Source organism: Cebus imitator, unplaced genomic scaffold (assembly GCF_001604975.1).
Source record: "Cebus imitator isolate Cc_AM_T3 unplaced genomic scaffold, Cebus_imitator-1.0 Scaffold508, whole genome shotgun sequence".
NCBI lineage: Eukaryota > Metazoa > Chordata > Mammalia > Primates > Cebidae > Cebus > Cebus imitator.
In genome coordinates, this window is record NW_016107823.1 from 515,017 (window position 1) to 540,699 (window position 25,683).

General features: G+C 36.9%; 1 protein-coding gene across 4 annotated transcripts in view; it reads left to right on the forward strand.

Annotated features, from left to right (window-relative positions):
• CPED1 (cadherin like and PC-esterase domain containing 1) overlaps window positions 1-25,683 on the forward strand; it is a 307,276-nt gene that overhangs the window by 232,886 nt on the left and 48,707 nt on the right. For all 4 annotated transcript variants that reach the window (XM_037733240.1, XM_017513874.2, XM_017513876.2 and 1 more), the window contains 2 exons: window positions 13,989-14,106; window positions 21,084-21,220. In XM_037733240.1, the coding sequence (XP_037589168.1) occupies window positions 13,989-14,106; window positions 21,084-21,220 (255 nt within the window). The remainder of the gene's footprint in view (window positions 1-13,988; window positions 14,107-21,083; window positions 21,221-25,683) is intronic.

Here is a 25,683-nt window from a genome sequence, read left to right on the forward strand (position 1 = left end):
ATACCCATCTAATAATTATAGATAGGAAATGTCCACATGGTGCCTGAAACTAATGTGACCGCATCATTTATTAAATATTCAACTCTATTGGTAGTGACACCCAGACATAAGATCCTCCACCAGTTGCATTTTTAAGGATCACAACCTCATATGCTTTATTGGCAAACCATTTATATGTGGGACAGTCCATCCATGCTGGAGTATTTATAATAGCAATTATTTTGAGTATGAGTGATCAATATTTCCTGGGCAACCTACTTACTGCCTAACAGATGGCAAACATTTGTTGTTGTTTGGTGTCACCATTGTTGTCAAGTATACATCAATTAAAAGTTTTACTCATAAGTGGGAGTTGAACAGTGAGAACATATGGACACAGGGAGGGGAACATCACACACCGGGGCCTGTCAGGGGGTGAGGGGCTAGAGGAGGGATAGCAAGAGGATAAATACCTAATGTAGATGAAGGGTTGATGGGTGCAGCAAACAATCATAGCACATGTATGCCTATGTAACAAACCTGAACATTCTGCACAAGTATCCCAGAACTTAACACATAATTTAAAAAATGAAAAAAAGTTGTCTTTTAAAATCTCTGCAGCCTATTGCCTATTTCCAATCAGTATTATTTCTGTTTCAGCTTACAAAAACAAGTTTGCTCCTTTGAAACATGAAATAACTTTTTCTTGTTGTTATTATTTTGTCACTTCCAAAACTAATTTAGATTCTTCACAGTATGAAAAAATCCAAAACAGTAACACAGAGTTCCAACTCTACATTTCTTTGTTCACAAGTCAAAAAGAACTGAATGTTGTGTTGAAGCATATAAATTCATTCTTACATTCATTTGTATTCATATTTACCCTTCTGGATTCCATCTGAAACCAAAACCAAAAGTGCTGAGAAACCACAACAAAGGCTGCTTTCCTTGGGTTTTCTAGCTCACTGGAGGTAGGCAGCGTTAGGTATTCACAGTCTTCATCTCACTAAATTTTCCAGTCCAAGTTCTACAGAGCCCAGAATCTCACATATTTCTAAATGGAGAATACAGAGTGTCTTTCAAAATGGGCTTCAGCAAGCAGGACCACGTTGGCCTGATCTTGGCTAATTTGAAGGCCATTTAGGTTGGAAAAGAAAAAAAACTTTATATTACTCAGAGATTTGGAATGCATGAGAAATGTAAAGAAATATTTCCAATATTAATGTCATATTAATACATTTAATTGAGTAGAACTAATTCATTTCCTTGTAATTTGTTTCAATTTCCCTCCTTCCTGAGTTCCTTGTGGACTAACTTAAAATTCTTTCATAGTATAATGTATAGTCACTTTTCAGCTGGTATTTGTTTAGGGGAGAAACACACAACTGTGTCACATTCTATGATGGCTCATTACTAGGTGGATTCTAATGTGTTATAATTAAGACTATGTATTCCAAACATAAATAGCAAGGGAAGCCATACATACCATCCTCTACCTAACCTCAAGTTCCATTATTTTTAATGCAACTAAAATATATTAGTAATCTCTCACTAAAACAGGATAACATCTAGCATTGAAGCTTATCAATTTTTAAATCCATATTATTAGAAAAATTTTCTGCACACACAAAAAAATAGAATAAGCAGCTATACATTTTTCTTAAAACTCAATGTAAGGTGATTACGTAGGTAAACCTTGTTCACTGCTGATTTTTATTGGAATGAATTGTAAGTAAAGTCAAAATGTTTCCTACTCCTCAGTAAAGATGTTTCATTTTGCCTATACTTTTAAAAGCCAGCTACTTATTAAATATTTTTATAAGTTTTATAAAAGGAAGTAGAGTTTAGAGACTTACCTGGGAAGAATTTTTAAATACAACAAAGTGGAAGAAGCTTAATTTGTTGTCACATTCAAGGACTCTGTGTCATTAGAATGAGCCAAGCATGGAAATCATGATTTCAAATTAATGTGACTAATTTCTACCCACTTCCTATCCTGGTCTCTGAGCATCATCCACTCTGAATCTGAATGGCCATGTTTTCACCCAGCTCTAGAATGTTTCAGGTGCTCATCCTTCTACCTGAAACATTTACTTAACTCACTCTTATGTTTCCTTGAGTAGACTGTAAGTCTGGGAACACAAGACAGTATTAAACAGCTATACAGGCTGCTAGTCCTTCATAGCCCTCAGTAGGAATCAAACCTGCCAATTCCTCCATTTTGGATTTCTGGCCTCCAGAACTGAAAGACAATAAATTTAGATTTGTTCTAAGCCATATAATTTGTGGTGCTTTGTCACAGTCACCTGAGGAAACTAATACAACTTCAAAGAACTATCAGTTCTCTTCTTTTCTAATATTGTGCTTTAACATCTTAAAGAATATTGTTTAAAATTTTAGTTTTAAAAATACAACCATAATTCATACTAATGGTAAAATATTAAAGCATGTAAAATAAAAAGTAAAAGCGCATTTTGCCTTTCCATCTCTGGTCTTCTATTCTTAATCTTCTAAGAGATCCACTGTTTAGAATTTCTTGTGTATCATTCCAGAACGTATGCGTTCATGGTCAACTATATATATTCTAACACTTTATTTTACTTAAATAAGATCATGGTATACATCATGTTTTGCAATTTGCTTTATTGCTTTTAATAACTTTTCTTACATATGTATTCATATCTTCACTCTACATCCATCTTTTCTAATAATTACAAAATATTCAATTATCTGGATGTACCATAAGTTATTTAACTAGTTTTGTGTTAACGGACACTTGATATGTGTCTAGTTTTATGTTATTAGTATTTTATGAAGTGTTCCAATCAATTTTCTTGTATACCTGTCGTTGGGTACTTTGTAAAGTATATTTGTAGGATGAATTCTTAGCAGTATAATTGCTGGTTTACATTTATATGCAATTATTTTTACAGATATTTTGAAATGCCCTTTATAAAGGATAAAAATCTCTCTTATTAATTTACATAAATTCGTTTCTTTTCTTCTTGAAAACTTTCAATTTGGGGATAAAGGTAGAATTTCAAGGGTGATTTTAGATAGATTATTATTAATTATTCCTTGCTAATGTAAACTTCAGCTAATTATTCTATAAATATTTATTAAATGTCTAATATTTTGAATCAGACAATAGCTACTCAGCATTTTATGGCTGACTGACTACAATGCAAAGAAGGTTGTTAAATTTAAAGACCATGTAAGCATAGAAAATAATTCATTCCTTCAGAACAAGATGCAAGTCTGCACAAGGAATCCATTTGGAAATTTCTCAAAAGGCAAAACCACAAACACAAAATTCTAGAGCTGAAAAGATCATATGGGAATTATTTAGACACTTATTCTGTAGAGACTCGAAAACATGAGAGCCAGGATTATATTGGAAGTCATTCCAGTGCTCCAAATATCCATGCTAGTAAGACCCCAGTGCTGGCCATATAGGTCATATTTACCCTTATGGTCTCAGCCTTTTTTTTTCTCTATTCCAGTGGCCCTTCCCCTGCAGCACTGGGCCCCACACCTACATCCATTAATTTCTTCTCCTTCCATTGATCCCATATACTGACAATAGCTTCAGTCAGGAGCCATGTTTTTATTCTTTGTCACATGCCTAGGACTGTAGTAAGTGCTAGAAACAGAAAGATTGCAACACGCTTTCTGATCTGGGCTTAGTTGTGGATGGATTTATACCAAACACAACCTCGGTGTGACTGTACCTAAAAAGACATAAAGCAATGCAAGTTGATTTTCAGGAACTAACTTTCAACTGGGATTGGAGTGGAGATGGAGTAAAGAAGAAAGAGGAGGTATTGCTTCATTCACAGGAAGATTGAAATCAGACTATAAAAGCAATGATTTGCTCTGCTTTTAGGAAAGTCAGCTACATATTAAGATGAAGTGGCAGAGATCTAAAGTAAGAGGGACCTGCATTTAAAACCTACCTCTTAGTAATTCAGCATTTCTGTTTTCTTATTCCTAAAATAAAGGGAGGAGTTGTTGTGAGAAAAATAAGATATTATGTGTAAATGACTTAATATGATGCCAGGAAGTAATAAATGCTTAAGAAATATGTCTATTTAAATTATCAGTATGCTCCAGTTTCACCCTTGAGAAGTTTGACAAATCTATACTAGGTCTCTGGTAGGTTGGAAGGCAGGTTAGAACTCCAAGTAGCAACTGATATTCATCCTGAGATTTGCAAAATATTTTTGGAATAAACTTGTAACAGAAAAGACAATTTATTTTTGGCAGACCACTTAAGATTTGTCACAAAAACCAACTCAAAATGGATTAAAGACTTAAATGTAAGTCCAGAAACTATAACAATACTAGAAGAAAACCTAGGGAAAAGTCTGCTGGACATTGGTTTAGGCAAATAATTTTTGATAAAAACTTCAAAACCACAGGAAACAAAAATAGACAAATGGGACTTAAGCTAGAAAGCTTCTACACAGCAAAAGAAAATTAACAAAGTGAAGAGATAACTTGTTGAATGAGAGAAAAGCATTTGCAAACTACTCTTCTGAAAGGGGACTAATATCTAGAATACAAAAGGAACTCAAGCAACTCAAAAGTAAAAAAGCAAACAATCCCACCAAAAAGTGGGTGAAGTATAGGAATAGACATTTTTCAAAAGAAGACATACAAATGGCCAGTGGGTACATGAAAAAATGCTCAATATCACTAATCATCAGAGAAATGCAAATCAAAACCACAAGATATCATCTAACTCCAATCAGAATGCCTACTACTAAAAAGACAAAAAATAACAGACATTGGCAATGATGTGAAGTAAAGAGAACTCTTATCCAATATTGGTGGGAATATAAACTAGTATTGCCACTATGGAAAATGATATGGAGATTTCAAACACACACACACACACACACAAAATAGAATTACCATCCAATCCAGTAATTCCACTACTGGGTATCTAACCAGAAGAAAGAACATACATTTATCAAAGGGATACCTGCACTCATACATCGCAGTGCTATTCACAATAGCAAAGATATGAAATCAGCGTAAGTGCCCATCAGTGGATGAATAGATAAAGAAAATGTGGAACATATACTCAATGGACCATTACTGGGCCATAAAAAATGAAATCACGTCATTTGTAGCAACATAAATGGAACTGGAGGTCATTATCTTTAGGGAAATAAATCAAGCACAAAAAGAAATATATCACATGTTCTCATTTATATATGAAAGCTAAAACATTGATCACATGGTGGTAGAGAGTGAAAAGATAGACAACAGAGTCTGGAAAGGATGAGTGGGTGTGAAGAGGGAGGATGAAGAGAAGTGGGTTAAAGGATACAAACATACAGTGAGACAGAAGGAATGAATTCAATGTTTGGTAGCAGAGTAGAGTGACTGCAGCTAAGAAAAATGTATTATACTCAGATATGGACAACCAAAATACCCTGATGTGGCCACTAAGCATTATATACCCATTTAAGAAAATTTCTCATGTACCTCATAAATTTGTACAAATTTTACAAATGGATTTGTTAATGCATCCTTCCCAATTCACAAATAGGGTATTTTAAAAGAATATGAAAATAAATAAATAGTGACAGAGACAAATGCTCATATCTTAAATACATAAATGGCCATATTGAAATATCTCCTAAAGTTATGCTCTATTTGATATATTTTCCATGATAAACATCTTCAATGTGAATTGCAAACAACTCAGGATGTGTTATCTTGCTTCTCGATATATGCCTAAGAAATCAGTCATCTTGCCAAAAGGAGAAAAAAGTTTCAAAATCAAAATTATAAGTCTCATAGATTGATTTTCACAATAGAAAATACATGAAATGAAGGTCATTGTAATGGGAAATCACTAGAAATCTCAAAATCCAAATACTTCATGATTTTCACTTTATAGTACTTATTATAATATATATCATATATGGCACCCAGGGAGCTTCTTAGTTGACCATAATTAACTTATAAGAAAATTTGAAAAATTGAAATTTTAATGTTTTTGGCAGGAGCTGATGAAACATTTTCTAATGATGGAAGCTAAAGTTCCCTACCACAATGTTTGTGCATCTTATACTAAGTTCATCTTTCAATGCAATTTAATTTTTCCCCTATTCTAAAATGTTTGGTTTTTTCGTGCATGTCCTGAAAAAAGAAATGTCAGCACTTCAAAAAAAGACATTGAGAATGAAATGCTTTTAGTTAAACTTATGGAAACATCATAGAAAGTAGCACTGGGCAAAGTAGACGTTATTTAAGTGAAGCAGAGTATGGGGCAAAGACTGGATGGGGATTAGCCAAAGTAGAGGACAACAACCAAACTTTACCCTAAATGCAATGCAATCTCCTGAATTCTTTCAAGCAACAAAGGGAGTTAGAAATTTTTGCATTTCAGAAAGATGACATTAGCAACAATGTGAAAAACAGACATATGGGTGGTCCATAGAACTACAGCAGAGGAGACCCATTAAGATGTCATGGCAATTCCCATGATAAAAGAACATAAAGACACAGATAGTATCCATTGAAATCAAGAAGAAAAGAAATCAAGAAGAGAACGTTGATATGAATATGTGGTGACTGATTGAATGCTAGAGGAAATGGAGAGAAGGGAAACTTGGATAACTGAAGTGTCTGGCCTGAGCACCGAATCTTCCAAGCTCAACAGTATTGAGGTTATTGGGGATGGATCAGATTTTGGAATGATTTTTTAAGTTCAATTTCAGCTGTTTGGTGAGTAACAGCAAACCTGACTAATAGTAGCTTAAGCAAATAAGAGATATTTTCTTCTAATACAACAAAAAGTCCAGAAGTAGACATCTATAGCAGATCAAGAACATCAGCACATATCAAAATGGTTTCAGAAGATCAAGAATGTCAGCACAGATCAAAATGGTTTCAGAAGATCAAGGATGTCAGCACTAAAGTCTCCACAAAGTTTTTGGCCTTTCCTCCATAATTTAAGATAGTTGTTGTTCTTCCAGCTATCAATTTCCTGTTCCACAAGCAGGGAAGAAGAACGAGAGGAAAAAGGAACAGCCTCTATACCAGAAAAGCATAGGCTTTCTCTGCAATTCCCTCCAAGTTTATACTTATATTTCACTGACCAGAAATGTGTCAGTGGCCACTTTTGGCTGTAAGATAAACAGGGGAGGCATGTTATTAGTGCTCTCTCTAGGAGAGCAAAATAAGGAAAAGTAAGATCAGAATGGGTTTTGACTCAACCTATGGTATCTGTCATAGTTAAATTGAAATTGAGGTACTTCTGAGACATCCAAAGGAGATGTCCAGGAAGCAGATGACTGTGCGTCTGGAAGCCCTGTGAGTGGCCTAGACAGGGATCCAGTTTGGGAGTCATAATCATTCAAGTTGTGGTTATGCCATGAAGATGAATGATATCTCCCAGAATGCAAAGTAACAGCACTAAGGGCATGATTCTAGAGAAGGCCAGACCTTAAGGCCTGGGCAACAGAAAGAATCTTCAAAGGAGTTGGTATTTGGTAATAAGGCTAACTTAGTAAAAGCAAGAGGTGAGCATTTCTGGAAGTAGAAAACAGTGTATGAATGAAGGAAGCAAATTTTCACAGATGAAAGAAGGTTTACTGTATCACAACATAAGAAGAGACATCTGGGCATGTTTGTCTTATTGGCAGGTAGCAAGAATTTGAGCAAATTACTGTTAAATGGGTTCTAACTTTTTATATATTAGGAGACAAGTTTGTCTTATGAGACCAACAGAGATGTAGCAATGAGGGAACTTCAGGAGCATGATGAAGGTTTGAAGTAGCCTTCGTAAAGAATGGGGAAGTGTTCCAATGAGGATAACAGAACAAAAATTTCCAGGCAGTACTGAGACACTATCAGGAAATGTTTCTGGCATTTATCTTTACATTTGTGTGATTTTTGCCAGTGTCACTGACTGGTATATAGAGCCATGGAAGGAGATAGATTGGATTGTTCCAGGATTGGAGAGTTGCTGTGCACCTTTGGTAAAATAAAAAAAAGGAAGATGTAGATTGTTTAGGGATAGAAATGAGCAGTGTAGACACAAATTGAAAGAGTTATGATCATGGGAATAGAAGTTCTGCGTGACAGCAGAAGAGGCAGGAATACGGTAGAGGAAAAGTATGTTTTATCTGGAGAAAAGGAATTGAATTTAAGATTACAGGTAGAGCATCTCTGGCTTGAATAAAACATTCTAGTATTTGACCAAAAATATTGTTGGATGAAACAGAATGAATCCACACAGATGTTTGATACCAAATTGTGAAATGGAGAGAATGGCAATGACTAAGATGTCCCATTGGTATGTGGAAGCATAATTAAGATATTGATGGAAGACAGCCACAAGGAAGGGGCCAGATGAAATGAGCCACAGCAGCAGGTAACACAATGGAATGATGTTCTGAAAGACGCAGTTGGAAGATAAGAGGAAGTAAAATTCCTGACCATGTAGGCGGCCTTCCCTGGAGATGGCTACAGATAAAGAAGGCAAGTTGTCTTTTTCCACAAAGCCGCAGGGAAAGTTTTCTTTTCACTCCTGCTCACCTGTTCCACCTGTGCAGGCCTGGGTTTCTGGGAAGGTGAGGAGATGGAAGGTACATTGTGTGAAGCCTTTGAGATTGTAGAAGAGTTTACTTACCACGGATGGGAGTAGCAGAGGATCAGTGAAATTGGATTAGAGGAGAGATGAATAGCAGGCCTTGCATTTTGGTCCATGCATGAGAGTGCTAAAGATATGAGATGTGGTGGGATCTGCTGGTGTCCAGGTTTCACATGGCCTTAGGTTTAGTAAGTGTTTGGGCTCAAGAGCACCAGCAGATGCCTTTGATCAGCATTTAGCAGAACACTGGGGAAAATACATCACGAGATCTCAAATAAATCTTACTTCAGGTGGGCCAAGAGTGAAGTTATCTCCCCAGGAATATCAACTCTCGGGGGAAAGGGACAGCTCTAGTCAGGAAGGGAACTCTGCCTTTCTGGAGGGAGTTGGCCATGCCAGAATCATCACATTTTGGGAGATCATTACTAACTTACTGGAAATGGCAGCAGCCCAGGGAAAAGGGAGGAAATGGATCTCTTTGGAAGGAGCTGGGTGCTGGAGGGAGTATGTGTATATTTTAAATTTTAAAATTGGTGGGCATTTAAAATTGTTTAGCCAGAGAAGGAAAGAATTTTTTCATATTAGAGGCATAATCCATGGGGTCAATAAAAGCGGGTAAGATTTAAGACACTGATCAGCTCCAATTGTCCAATTTGGTATTGCTTAAAAATATACCAATATCACATTTAATATGAGAAATATTACTCATTCTTTTGTGGACAAACAATTCTGAAAGGAATGAAATGGGCGTCCAGGGGAATTAATAATGAGAAACTGATCAGGCAGGAGGAAAAACCAAAAGCATCATAATGATTTCTATTAGTCATTCTAGCAACTTACGAAAAGTTTAGTATATGTTTTAAATTATGTACTAAACCTATTTACTTTCCACACGTATGAACAAGAAAATTCCTGTTAAGTACATTGTTGCATTTAATTGAGAACTATGACAATCTACGCTGGAGTTTGAAGCTTCCTTTTGAAGTCTCCAACAAAATGATTCACTCTCAGTGTGTGAAGATTTCTGGAGCTAATACTGTTTTAAGCAACTCTGCTAAATACTACATTTTCTGTGTCTGTAGATCTGCGGCTCCAAGAGATGACATTTAGAACCAAAAAAGAGCCGTTAGCCGGGCACAGTGGCAAGTGCCTATAGTCCCAGCTACTTGGGAAGCTGAGATGGGAGGACTGCTTGAGCCTGGCAGTTCGAGACTGCAGTGAGCCATGATGGCGCCACTGCACTCCAGCCTGGACGACAGAGCAATACTCCGTCTCAAAAAAAAAAAGTTCTTTGTTTTTAATAACTAATGTATTCAATATGCCTAAACCTGACCAAATTGCTAATCATCCCAGTGAAGAAAGAAATGAGAGACACTAATGAGAATTTTCCTTTTAAGACTTTTTAAAATGTTATTACTGTGATTAATCACTTTTAAGATCTAAAGAAATACTCAAAAGGATTCATGTGGCCTTTAAATTATAAGTTTCATAGCCTCTTTGAGGAATAGAGAAGTTTGGCTGCATCTTACATTTCTCTAGTGGCTTGACCAAGTAGGAGTTTGGTTTTCTTTCATAGGAAAAAGGGTGGAGGTAGCCCCACAGCATCACCTATGTCCTAGTCTCATTCTAGTTTTTCTGCCCATGGTTGCCTTGTGGTCACAAGACGGCTGCTCACATTCATATTCCAAGCAGAAAGAGGAAACAGAGTGATAAAGAAAAAGTGGCATCGGGAAAGCAAAAATTTTCCAGAACTCCCTAGCTGGTGTTCACTTACATTTCTTTGGCTAGAGCTATGTCTCCTGACTTCTTTTAACTAGAGAGACTGGGAAATTGTTGTTGTTTTAATACTGGGCACATTATTCCAACAAAAAAGGTTTTTTCTGCTAAAAGGAAGAAAGGAGAATGGATGAGGTGTAGGCACCTAAGGCAATCGGTGTCTAGACTTGAGCTCACCTAATGCAATTCTTTGCCTTCTTTCTGCAGCCTTCACCATTTTGTAATGAGTAATCTAGATCAAGGGACTTACTCAGTGTCACACAGCCAGTTCATGACACAGCTAGAACTAAAATTCACAAGTGAAACTCCCAGCACAGTAATGCTCTTTTCTACATATCTCACCCTTATCTTATTCCATAGAATGTACACTAAGCCTACCCTGCTGTATTGATACCACCTTTTCTTCTCTTAACTCCCTCAGCTCTGTAAACCAGTCTCTGGACTGGAGTCTGCATTTGATCTTATGGTTTGTTTTATTCAACTTTCAGGGTAACATTGTTTGGCCACAGCTCAGAAGATGATTAACCTTCACTCCAGTGGGCTGCCCTGGCTCTCCAAAGTAGTGAACACTTTAATGGAAAGGCTTAGGATATGTAAACTACAAACCAAGATTAACACTAAGGGGAAATTGAGTAGGAAGCACAGAATGTCATAGAATACTCTTTGGACTAAACTGCAGAGAAAAGGGTATGACTTGAAATTTCAACATGAGGTTCTAGGTAGCAGGAGTGGTCACCTGCCCAGGACAAGTCCTCAGCACACAAGAAGCAATACATCTTTCTGATTGATAGATACTTGCCAATTACATGTAGAGCTTCAACAGAAGACACTAGTTAGGACTTTGGCATCTGTGATCTAGACTCTGTTTCTCATGCCCTCTGGATGAGTAGTGGCACATGACCACACACACACACACACACACACACCCCACAGAAATCTCGAACAAGAATTTTCAGGCAAAGTTTAATCTAAATCCAAACTTTAAAAAATGTTTCAACATTATTTGCATGGGTATATATACTTTTATCAATAAATTGAACACAATATCTCAGCCTGAAGTGCCTAAGTTTAGATGACGTTATAGCATATAAAGCTATAGGCAGATAAATACTTTGCATTTAAAAGTAACATCTAACACTGTACCTCCTAGAATGAAGGAACAGCCAAGTCTCCAGCTGAGGTGGTGACAGTTGTTACTAACATTTCAAACTAAATAAAAATGACATTCTCTCTAAATAAAAAGTAAAGCATTCTAGATAGAGCTAAAGCCTCCTTGACATCCACTCAATCCAGGAAGACATTCTACTGGTAACAACCATCATCCAGATTTCCTTTTATTCTCTTAACAGAGACATACCTGTTCCCACAAAATCAGCATTTAGTATGTTTTTGATTGAGTGAACATACATGTACATGTGTGTGTTTCAGATTGCTTGAGTTGTTCTGTAACTTTTGGATACTTTCTTACCCATATGTCCTTATATTTTTCTAGAGTAGACTCAGAGAAATCTGGCTCCAGGGTTGCAGAGCCTCTGCACTTTTTATTTTATTATAAACTGCCTTCCAAAGCAACTGAACTAATTTGCACTCCCATCAGCAGTGTATAATGTTAATTGTTTCTCATTGTTCTCTCTAACATGTGATATAAACATATTTTTGCAAGATGAATCGTGACACTTTTTTCTGGCCTTATAAAAGATCCAGTCTCCACCAAAAATAACTGGTTGGATAGATATCACACCCATACACGTGTATACTGACAAGTATCACTCATAGATGTTTATTCAGACTAGATCTCCCCACATTATAATAAACTTTGTATTTTTATTGCTTTATTATAATGAGCATTTTAATGCAAATCATATTTCTAATTTTAATCAGTATCTTAAACTCCACATTCAGTCATGAATTAAGAAATTAAAATAAGTATACAAATCAAGATTTTAAGTTCACTCACCACCGCCATCCCTCTTGCTCCTTAATATCCTGGACATTTTGTATGAGATCTAGGAATCTGAGGTTAGGATAGCAGAGGATATGAGAGAATGTAACCATAAGTTGCTGATTAGATGCAGAGTTACACAGCAAGGAACAGATCAAACTCACTGTTTCTCTCCATTGTTGAGAATTTCTAATATAAAAAGGGACACAATATAGTCGAACTTTTTATTCAGCAAATGTTTATTGCTTGCTGTATAGTAAGTACTGATTCTATATGTGAGTGAAATAATTATTTGTTCCCATGGCACATTCAGACTAGTAGAAGAAACCCCTACAAATAACAAACAAACAAACAATTATCAAACGCTGAAGAGCATAAAGGAAACAAATGGGGTACTGACATGAACAAAAGTAGGGAGACAAAATCGTGCTGGAGTTTCAGGAAGATTGACCTTGCTGAGACCTAAAATATAAGAAGATGTCTTCATGCAAAATTAGGGGGAAAGAAATCCCAACAGAGACGATAGGATTTTACCATGTCCTAAATTGTGATAGTCTGAGAGAACCCACTGAGAAGAGTGGCAGCGGAACCAGGTGAGGAAGGATAGAAGGAAATAGGACAGGTACTGGGCCAATAGCTTTGCGGAACAAGCTAAGAGAGGATGAGAGTGGTCCAGCCTGTAGGTGCAGCTCCATGGATGGGGCAGAGGAAGGAGAAAAAGAGAAGTTTCAGGGAGGCAATACACTATGCTTCTGTACTACATCTGTCAGACTATTGAAAGCATTGCTTAGTATAGTACATGCCTCTATAATGATATTCAGTGCAATGAAATGTTACCCAATGTTGTAAATATAAGAATGTGCTTTGAATAAAATACATGCCTCTGATTTCACTTCTGGCATATCATGAATTCTTAATAAAAGTTTGTTAAAATGAAATTCATCTGTTAAATTCTCTCCAAAGAGTTCCTATTTCCCTTCTCACATTAGCTGTCTTTTTCCACTTGCTATATTGTCCTCTATTACAGTTTGTTTTGTTTTTAATGAGTTGACATTGATATATATATATATATATATATTTATATATATATATATAGATAGATAGATAGATATAATTTGTTATTATTATACTTCAAGTTCTGGGGTACATGTGCAGATCATGCAGGTTTGTTACATAGGTATACACGTGCCATGGTGGTTTGCTGCATCCATCCCCCCGTCATCTACATTAGATATTTCTCCTAATGTTATCCCTCCCCAATCTCCTCACCCCCTGCTATCCCTTCCCTAGCCCCTCATCCCCCAACAGGCCCCAGTGTGTGATGTTCCCCTCCCTGTTTCCATGTGTTCTCATTATTCAACACCCATTTATAAGTGAGAACACGTGGTGTTTGTTTTTTTGCTCTTGTGTCAGAGATACATTTTTAAATTAAAACTTGTATTCATTTATTGATTGGCAGAACAATGACATAAATATCAATGTCAAAATAAAGATTAAATTGTGATCTACTTTTTAGCACAAACAACAACAGTTTTGATAAGTCAGCATGAGAAAGATAAAGAATATTTCCTCTCTTTTATCCATAAAGGTTATTTGGCACAGAAAATCTTATTTTTTTGGATTTTATTATGGGTCAGGTTAATTAATATGACAACTAATATCTATTATTTATTGCAGGATTGTGGTTTGCTGATTCACCCAGAGGAAACCTGTGGGCTACAGCCTATTTCTTCCGACTACATTGAAGCAATTTTACAGTCTGAACTAAAAAGATGTCCATCTGGGGACATGAAAGGTGACTATCACATTGGATATCCCTTCTCTAAAAAAGGAATACTTTAGTATAGATAAGCATATGCTTATTTAAACTATCCTTTTACAAAAAAATAAACAAGGGTGTTAATTTTTATTGACTATGAACTATAAACATATAATTAATGTAAGTGCATTATTTTAATATTTGACATACTTGGATTAATTAGTTCTTTTCTTCTCCCCTCTATGCCTAGTTAATCCATATTCATCTACAAATCTTAGCTCAAACATTACTTTTGCTAGAGAGCCTTCCTTATTATATAGTTCACAGCACTCAGTACTTTTCTTCCATAGCAGTTACCACAATTATTTACATGACTAAGTATCTAATTAATTGCTTAATGTCAGTTTCCCCAGGATGTCAGCTTCATGAGGGCAGAGAGCCTGACTTGCTTGCATTATACTAATTCACTTGGCAACATAATTTGTACATAGTAGTTAGATAATAAATAGCTGGTATGAACCAAAGAACTGCAAAGTATACAAGTTCAGTTTTAAATTATTCCTTTTCATGAAAAAAAAAATATTGGGGGCCATGATCACTAGTGTCCCTCATATATTGGCCATTTATAGAGGCAGGAAAATTGTGACATCAAATTTAATTACTGTGTTAAATCCTGCCTAAGCACTGGGCAGATCTGGAATGAGATACTTCTTTGGTTCCATGCTCAACATCCCCTATTTCTCTCCTTCCTCAGCAATCTTCTTTCAGTGGAGATGGTGGGCTCAAGCCAAAGTTGGAGCTAAAAATGCCTTGAAAACCATTAGAGGAACAGAGAGCATCTTCTCCGTGCTTCCCTGGTTACTGCTCTGTCCTCCTGACCCTAAGTCTCCCTTCATCTAAAAAGTCTGAAAAAACACTCAGGAGCTTTTCTACCCTTGCCGTGAACTTCACACCACAGCTCGAATGGGAAATGAGTTTCCCAAATGGGCAGGACAAATTGCAATTTGGCACGCAGAGTTAACAAATGTGGGCATGTCCCCATTCTTGAACATGTGTTCTAAATAATAAATTACAGTCAGGGAATAGAGAGGGATTTACCCATTATGGTGTGTCAGGTGGTGTGATTTGTGATTCTCTGCTAAATGAGATATATGCTCTTCCATACAAAGGAGACACTGATATGTCCAATTAAATATTTTTTATCAGATGACAATTTATGAGAAATCATAAAACAATTCTATTCCTCCTACTGCACCAAGGCAAAAGTTCTTCAACAAAAAGGCCAAGGTACATTACTTGGATTCTTCAAGAAGTGGCAGCTTGTTGTGTTCACTAAATGTACACTAATTTATGTTGGGCTTTGTGCCTGGACATTGCAGGTGAGCCTGTCATAGAACAGTGGCCTTCTGGTACTTGAGGAGCTAGGCCCCCTTAGAGAAGGCCCCAAACTGACTCACAAATCAAGTCCATGCTCCTTAGCCTGACAATTTTAAGCCTCCATAATCTGACCTGTTTCTATATTTCCAGCTTCCTCCCAGACCCTTTGCTTCTCTTTATGTTGATAATGCCTCATTAGAACTCCAGGTTTTTGTCCACACTGTTCCCTATACCTACAAGTCCTCTTCCCATCTTTGCCCAACTTCTAATGATGGAAGTCCTCTCCAGGAAGCCTTTTTTTCACCACCAGATTCCCAGCTTAGCTTCTTCCCAGTTCATCCTGGGCACACCTTTACAATAGCACTTACCACATTCTGTTAAGTATTTACATGTTTCTCACTTAGTCTCCAAAATGAAATGATTTTCCCCAGGAAAATGAGGCAGTGGCACAGGGCCATTCATAGGGTGAAGCCAGTAAAGATTAAAATATATGTGCATTTATATTTTACCTGATCTTTTTTCTTTGTATGTTTTATAATGGATAAAATAGAGGAATATCTGTACATATATATTGTAGTATACTCATTAATACATCAAGGGTGCATGAGCAATATATTTTTACTGATGGCTTTCCTAGATTATAGGCTTCTCCAGAGAAGAGACTGTCCCTTATCCATCTTCCAATATATTATATGTGATTTTAAAGTGACTGCTGACCTAAAACCAAGATCCAAACCTTCCTCCCATCCACAGAAGATCATGAGCAACCAGGGCACAATCACAACAACCAACTGCTCCATCCCTAAGCTCCGGAAGGCCCAAAGACTCAAAAACTAACCAGTGAGGTCAGGATAGCAGTTGCAAGAATGTATTATTTGCTGCCAGAGATGATTTCCTTCCTTAGTAGCAGGATTCCTTTCTATTGAAAGAAACTGTTTTAGTAGATAAAATTGGGAGAAAGTTTATTTAGGAGCTCTGGATTTAGTTTTAATGGCTAAAGATAGATTGGTTTGAAAATCTTATTGTAAAAGCACATTACAGTTATTTGGCAAAACTGGATTTTTTTTCACTTTGCCTATATATTGATTGCAAGATATCGCTTTCAGTAACATCAGTCATTAAACTTTTGAATGTGTTTTTTATTCTTAAATTTATTTTTACTTTTTAGTAAATGATTTAACTGTAAGAGACAACCTAGAATTAAATCTGTTGCTTAAAAAAGAAAAAATAATTATTCTAATTAGATAAAATAAAAATTTCTGCAGTGGTCATTGAATGAGAATAAACTTTAGGGAAAACATTTCAGATTGCATTTTATGATATGTAAATGAAAAAAATTTTATCCTATCCTTTTTTAGCAAGGAAATATGATAACTTATACTATAACAGTAATATTGAAAATACAGATGTATTTTTTATTCTTAAATAAAATTGCTTTGTATTATAACATTATAGGGTCAGGAATTAGTGCTAACATTTACATAACTTCATATCTCACCTCGACTCTAAATCAGAATTGAAATTTTTCCCTCCATTGTATCATTCAGTCTGATTCACTGAAATGGCTGAAATCTAACTTGCATTAAATATAGAGCTGTAATTATAAATCAAATGACTTCTCCCAAAAGACAATTTCATTCCTCAGAATGTTGTTTCCTAAAACATATGTCATGCTTTACTTCAGAAATCACAGCTTTGATTCATTCAGTGTTCAAATATATAACATAGAATTTATGGTACTTTTTTGGACAATTTTAGTAAAGAGCTGGTATTATTTAAAATGTCAAGAGCACCAGCTTTGCAGATGTTATACAGATGCCTATTTCAAGCAGTATTTAACTCACAATAAATAAAAGGAATTGTTAACCAATGCAAAAATGCAGAGTTATGACTGTGTAAATATAGAGTAGTATGAACCACTGGGGCCAAGTTTTCAGAGGCCCAATCAGGCTTCCTTTTTATGTGCATGCGATTTCATGCCCAGAAACTAATTGTACCCATATTTGAATCTTTGCACACGCAAGTAGCCACTTGTTTCTTCATCCTTGGAAGCAAGTGGCCAAAGTGGGCTTCAGTTTATACAAAATTAGCTATAAGCAATGTTGAAGGTAGAGAGAGTGCCTGGAGTAGGGATGGGATGCATGTGCTCTGAGATTCTCAGAGATCTGATGAAAACTTAGTCCTTCAAAAGATTATTAAATGTAATCTCATTAGCAGAGACACATTTATACCCTCAACATATCATTGTCCTATTAGAAAGAAAATTAACAATCTTTGCTTAAACATAGTCTCTGTCAACACAGAAACTAGCTAAGTAAATTTAGCTTTTTAAAATAAATTCATTATAACAATCAGTTTGTGAGTTTTCCTATAAGTGCTACCAAAGTGGCTGTGGAGGCATATTTTATTTTCCAATGATTATTTTGTGCTGACCTAGCCTAATATGATAAAAGGATAGGCAAATTGAAGACTTAGAGACCTCAGTTCTGGGCCTGCCCTGTCATTAACAGCATGACCCCACTTCTGTTATTTAACTCTTTGGGCCTCAGATTGCCTCTTCTGTTAAAAAAAAAAAAAAAAGAGGTGAGTGGGAGGGGAGGGAGAAAGGACCTACTCTAAGGCCTCCTCTAACTCCATCCAGTGAGATGCTACACAGCCACTCAATGTGAACCTCTCTATCATTTATCTAAGCAGGTTTGCTTGAGAAATTCATCAGCAGAGATTAAACTTTAGGCTGTGTCTACATCAAAGATGTGAAGGAGCTTAATTATTAATGACAAACCATGCTTGCCAGAACAAAATTAGAATGAGAAAGCAAGATATATTCTGAATGAAAAAAATTATAAAAGAGAATTGAATGGAAAAATAAGCACTTTTGAGGAGGATAATCTTTATTTTGCCATTCAAAAACCAGCATCTCTTCTTAATTTTCTGTGTTGTTTCTTTTAGTAGTACTGCCGTTCTCTACAACCAGAAACTTCAGAAACATCTTTCATATGTCAGACCCTCTCTTTCTCCAATATATGCAGTAGTTCTTCAGTCTCACTCCTGTCAGGCCCATCTCTTCACTGTACCTAAAATGCCATTCCTTCCACCTCTCCAAATCTTATCTGTCCTTAAAGACCTGTTCACATTTTATCTGCTTCATGGACCCTTTCAAACTCTGACCTCCATGACTCTTTCTCTATTTTGAACAATTGTGACTTTCTGAGAGTAGAGACGGGAAAATACCTAAAATATATATGCTGACTCTTAGGTATTAGGCACTATGGCAGGTGTTATACATATTTCTCTTATAGAGAACTAAATTTAATCATGAAAATGTTAAGTAATTTGAACAATTTAAATAGTGGGTTTCATCCCTGGCAGCATACTGGAATCACCAAAGAAGCATTAAAAAAATACTGATGCCTGAGCTCCATCCCCATTGATTCTGGTTCAATCATTCTGGGGTACAATCTAGGTGGGGGAATTTTTAAAAGCTTTCCAAGTAACTCTAATAGGTAGTCAATGCTGAGGTCTGCCAGGCTAGCTGGAGATAGAACTCAGGTGTGCATGATCTCCAAAGCCCGAACTCTTTCATTACCACACAGATATTTTTACTCCATTATGTGTGGTTATTATTCTATGATTATTCCATATTACATATAAATTATAACCTTCTAACCTGATTATAAATTTTTGAGTTTAGCATTATAGTTAAGAGCATGGACTCTGGAACTGACTGCCTGCTCAAATCCTAGCTCTGCCACCTACTAACTAGAGGATCTCAGAGAAGTTTCTGAGCCCTGGTTAAGGAGATGAAAATAGGATTGTTGATGTTTAAATATGTTGATGTATTAAAGTTTTTAGACTACTCCTAGCATCTGGGAAGTATTGGAAAATGTTAACTATTTAAAAAATATATTAGGATATTTTAAAACCAATAACACCTAACACTTCAATAGAGTACTTAATATATTAAACTTAAATCCTTTTAAACAGTCATATGTATATGGAGACAAAAAGGTTAATTTATCATTCCTGAAATTGTGTAGAAAGTAATTAGTAATAGACATTTAATAAGGCAGTTTTCTGGAATTCTCATTACATGTAAAACTCAAAGAAAAGGAAAAAAATATGGTAAAAAGAACAAATGAGTCTGCTTTACTTTTGAAGGTACAATGTCTTCCAGTTAACTGATACCCCTCGAAGTTATTGTATATTTCTTGCCTTTTCTGGAGTTCATAATTTTCTCATCTCCTTTCCCTCCTATTTTCTATGTCTTCCAGTTTCTCTCTCTTAATATACCTACACTTCTTTCTCTTTCTGTGGGCAATCAGTAAGAGTCATAAACTATATCTCCTTTCATATTTTATTATTTATAACTATTTCCACACACAAACACATTCACAATTCTAATATCCCTAAAGTCATAAATATAAAATGCACTATATTCATCTTCTAAAAATAGAAATCCTTTCCACTAAAATTCATATAATACCAGATACCTTTATTAGCAGTACAACCAATCAGAGCCAGAATGGAAAACGTTTTTAATTTTTTTTCCTTTCTAACTCAATAACTATCTGGGCGATATTTAGCTCCTCAATATTTTGAAGGGTAAACCTATACTAGTAACATAAGCAAGACATTTAGGATAAAGGGAGTGATTGTCAGTGATGTCATTGTATGTGTTCTCTAACAGGGAGAGAAATAACCACTCCATATTTGTTTATATGATGTGCTATGTTCACACTCAATTTCTGAAAAGATGAACAAGAAAAAAACAAAAATTTTTAAAAACATTTTTCTACCACATTGTTAATGTATCTACTCAACACTAAAAGCTAAAGTGTTTTTCATGAATATTATTTTATTAATAAAACAGGACAGACCTTAAATGCATAGAGAATATTTATTTTTATAACATTTGCTAACACTTTGGACCTACTTTCTGTCAGAACTCTGTTAGTAACAAAAGATGAATACAAGATTGCAAATGTGCCTTAAATACATTATTCCATTACGTCCTTATACAAATCATGTGAGGAGAACAGTACACACCTCATCTAACAGATGAAGAAATCCAGGTAACAGTTAGAGGTGAAGAGATTCACACCAAAAATGCCATCAATCAATTCGAAGAACACTAATCTTCAAAATAATAAATTATCAGCATACTGAAGTAGTTCTCTTGTGTCTCAAATCTCTTGAGAGCAGGAAATACATGTATTATATGATTGAACTTAGAACCTATGCATGTGTTAGGCTAATAGATATTTGAGACCAAATGCCAATTTGGGGGGGCTCCCTTTCTATTAATGCTTTTGTCCTACTGACGTGCCCAATGTACTGTTTAAAAATAAGGTAATGATTGAGTAGTACTTAGATTTTTAATAAGTATATGGTTTCATGGAACAGAGCTCATACTTGATTTCTGCATGAAATGTGCTATTCCAGATCATTACTTAATATTGCTATTCTATTTGATTGGCAGGAAGCCAGACCTACATTGTTCCACTAGATTTAAATGATAAGGATGGTCTTACTATAATTTCTGTAATGGTGTGCCATAGCTGCATTTTAAAGTTACATGCAAAATATAATTTCACCAGTAGAAACAGAACCAAAAAAGCTTTTGCCATCTATTCTAGGCCAGTGGATTGTGCCTTGCCTTAGCTGTTCAGACAACAGGACGTGTGACTGGAGAGAAATAACCTGGCAGCCTCACAACTGCCAATATGGTGTCCTCACTAAGCCTCAACTCCAGCAGTGCCTGGGAGGAAGGAAGGTAGGTTCTGGATCTAGAGGGGGAAACCTTTAATGTATGCCACCTGAAGTACTTAAAGTCATACAGTTGTATCTACTTGGCCAATTCCTGCTGTCTCACAGCAGAGGAAGACTAACTGAATACAGTTTGGTTTTTTGAATCATGTATAGATGTTATCATAGAATAGCCTCAACAATTCCTGCTCCAAATGTTCAGTTTTCTCCAAGTAAGTCTATTTGACAGATGGAGGATATTAAAGTTGTGTCCTATGCTGACCCGATTCCATGCTGTTTTCTCAGCACAAATTGGTAGGAGCTTGCCACGTCAACTGACAGTTGGCAGTTGAGAGCAGCTGGCCTTGTCAACTGCAGCTCTGGCAGGCACTGCTGTGAAAACAGACATCTGCAGCTCAGCACAGGAAATCAAGAGGTCCTGCATGCAAGACTCACTTCTAGAGCTTTCCAAGTGCATGGCATTGTTTATACACACTAACCTTACTGATCTTCTTTCACATTCCTGGGCAGGTCTCACATGGACCTCACCAGGCTGATTTTTCCTTTAGTGAGGCTTCTAAGCTTATTTCTGGGACATGCAGTGTCTTCTTGCTAGGCATGCTCTGACTAGGTAGAATCTGGCAGAACTCTCAGATATGCAAAATGGGCACATAGACCGAAATGCTTGGTTAACATCAAGTAAGTAATCCTTAACCCGATTTTCAGAGTGCTTTTTATTAGATGGATGTTTCCTTATACACTGTTTGTTAGCTCTCACACATGAGCAAGATATTTCAAAAACTGATTTTCACAAAGCTCTTTAATACACACAGAAAAAAAGCACTAGGCAGAAGTTATGCCAGTTTCCTACTAGCAAATGGTTAAAGAAGAGTAACAGGAGGTAAGGGGCAGGGCGGAAGATGGACATCTTCATGGTGATTTCTATATAAACGTTCAGATTTTCATAATTGAGAATATCTCTAAAGATCAATCAGCAGTGTTAGTTATTTTTAAAAAAAGAAGAAAATCATTTAGAAACTTATATTTCAGTGTTAATTGAGCATTGACTTTGTGTACGAAACTGTGCTTTCTTACACTTTAAATCCCACCAGATCGTAAGCTTCATGAGGGCAGGGAATGTGTTTAATCCACTGCCCTAATCTCATTGTTGAGCACAATTTTTGACACAGAATAGTAACTTAATAAATATTTGTTGAGTAAATGAATAAAATTGTATTTATTCCTAATCATAGCTAAGGTAGATATTATCATGTCTTTTTTCTGCTTAAGATAATTAAAGCTCAGAGAGATTAATTCACTGATGATCATACATGTATGGGAGTGGCTACTCCACAGGCATATATATATGTATATATATTTTGAGGTGGAATCTTGCTCTGTCGCCTGGGCTGGAGTGCAATAGCGCTATCTCAGCTCACAGCAACCTCCACCTCCTGGGTTAAAGCGATTCTCTTGCCTCAGCCTCCCAAGTAGCTGGGATTACAGGTGCCCCCCTCACCACGCCCAGCTAATTTTTTGTATTTTTAGTAGAGGCAGGGTTTCATTATGTTGGCCAGGCTGGTCTCAAACTACTGACCTCATGATCAACACGCCTCGCCCTCCCAAAGTGCTGGGATTACAGGCGTAAACCACTGCACCGGGCCCTCCACAGGCATTTTAAACCATCAACTTGGATAATCCAGCCTCCATATACTATAAATGTTGCACTAGGAGCAATGGCAATAGCTGCTGCCACACAGCCAGACTTCTCTAAACTCGGAATACCATTCTGACCTCAGAATTTAGAGTGTTCACAAAAATTCCAAGAAGCTGTCACAGTCTATTAACCTGAAAAGCAGTAGATGTTCATTTAATTTCATCACTAAATTCTGCGGCTTTGGACATGACATGTCTTGTTTCTCAGGCTCATTTTCTTCATCTGTAAAATAACCCTCTGTGGTAGATTGATCAACTTTGTAAAAAGCGAAAGGGCCTCTTCCCTGTCTGTCTTAGCTCAAGCTGCTTTAATAACATACCATAGACTGGGTGGCTTAAACAACAGACACTTATTTCTCGCAGTTCTGGAGGTTATGGAGTCCTCGATCAGGGTGCCAGCATGGTCAGAATCTTGGGATAGCCCTCTTCCTGGCTTCTGTTGGCTGCCTTCTGGCTTTGTCATCACACAGCAATGAAAGAAAAAGTGTTTCAGTCTCTGACTCTTATAAGGAAATGAATCCCATCCTGAAGCCTCTACTGTTATGACCTTATCTAAACACAATTACCTCCCAAAGACCCCTACCTCCTAATAGCATTACATTGGAGATGAGAGTTTCAACATATCAATTTGGAGAAAACATAAATGTTCAGCCCACTGCATTATTTTTACTAATTTCTAGGCTGATTATTAGTAACCCTACAAAGTAGTGGTTAAAAAAAGATCATTTTTCATACTTGTTAATGAGAGAGAGTATTGCAAGTTCCTTAAGAACTTGCATGCTCAGAAACTCAAATTTGCCAGCACACTGCCCGCAGGACTACATAGTCTGATTTATTTATCAAGATGCTAATTTATTCTATATGCAAAAGGGAAACATTATCCATTTTTAACAGAGAAGTGGCACAACCAGAATTAGAAAGTTCATCCCTTTTATATTTTATTTTATTTCCCCTAGAGAGTCTCCAGTAGTATGGATACTCTCCAGTACTATGGAGACTCTCTAGGGGAAACAAAAATAGATGCTAGGGAGGCAGAGGCTGTTTAATGGGAAAATTCCAACATGCGTAATTGAGGAGGCAAAGCAATTATAGACTATATCTAGAATAATCCCATTGATGTAAAAACCAGTGCATACATACAAACATGTTTACCTACATAGAGAATTTCTTGAAGTAACAAACAGTTAAGAGTAATTACATAGATGGAGAGGATTGGGAGAGGAGTAGGGTGCAAAATAAAAATACAGGATCCTGTGTCCAAAATTTAGTAAGTTTCAGGACAACAGTAGAACAAAATGTGAACAAGATGGCCAATGACATAGCCAAGAAATGCCAGACAGAGATCAAGGTTTCAGGTAAACCAGCATTTGAACAGATCTTTGGAGAGAAAATGCCAAGAGCAGATGGCAACGCAGATGCTGAGACTGAGGAGGGAGGAGGCCGGTAACCCTGTTCAGGGTATCCAAACACTGGGGCTAGCTCCCACCCCTGAATTGGGGCTGGTGAATGGGTGAGTAAGGAACTATGGGACTACCCACCCTTGCTGTGTACTTCTGGGTTCCTGGCTACAGTGGGGCCGACATACCCCACGGACGTTTGAGCTGACAGAGGAATCTATCTAGAGAGTAGACAGAGATGGTACTTCAGCCAGTGCAGAAATAAGGGCCTTAGTGCATGGCATATCTCTGGTGGAACCTAGCTATAGGAACCCTCCAAGAAGTTTTAGCCTCAGCCTACTGCCTGGCCAGAAGAAAATGTGTCCAACTTTCCCACAGAACTGGAGCACATCTGTTCTGCAGGCCCTCCTGCCCACTCTGCCTGGCTGCTCTGCAGGAGCATGTACACAGCAGCCTCCACTGCATAGCTGGATGCTTTGTTCTACCTGATTATGTTCCTGATGACCTGGGAGCACTTTAGATTCCCCTAGCAGACCTGGAACCTAATTCCGAGGGTCCAAAGGACAGAGTTACTAGCTGATCCTGGTGCCCAAGGCTGCAGTGTGCAACTCAAGAGTGCTGAGCCAAGATCTGTGGCCAGCACTCAAGTGGGAAAGAAACCTGCACACTCTCAGAGCGCTGAGAAGGATGAGATGTGTGATTTTATGGGCTGGAACAGAAACAAGGCATGCCGCCCTCCACAGGACCAGCCTGGAAATAATGTGGCCTATCTCCTTGCCTTAGCCTCTGTTCAGGGAGCCCCACATCATGGAACACCTAACAAAAGAAATGTAGACACAGTGCCAGTGATTAAAGGAGGCTCCTCTAAGGTGTAGGAGCAAAACTAATGAGGGGAGGTGATCTTGCTCCCAACCATATGATAGAGCATGGCTACAAACTTGAGTAAATACAAAGGAGCCCTGTGGCTGAGTGAGGGCCCAGCACCCATTATTCTTATGTGCCATCTACTGGATCATAGCCCAAACTGCAACACCAAAAGCATTTTGCTAATATAACACTCTATGAAACAAAGAAACAAACAAACAAAAAAGCCAAAAATAAAGATGCTATACAGAGCCGTGGTCCTTTGAAATCATCCAGATATAAAGCCAAGTGACTATACTCCACTTACACCACAGTTAAAAGAGCACCAACCCTTCCAGATAATAAAAAATCAGCCCAAGAACTCTGGCAATTTAAAAGCCAGAGTGTCCCCTTACCTCAAATGAGTCCACTAGCTCCCAGCAATGATTCTTAACAGTATAAAATGACTGAAATGATAGACATAGAATTCAGAATATGGATGTCAAAAAAACTCATCAAAATTCAATAGAAAGTT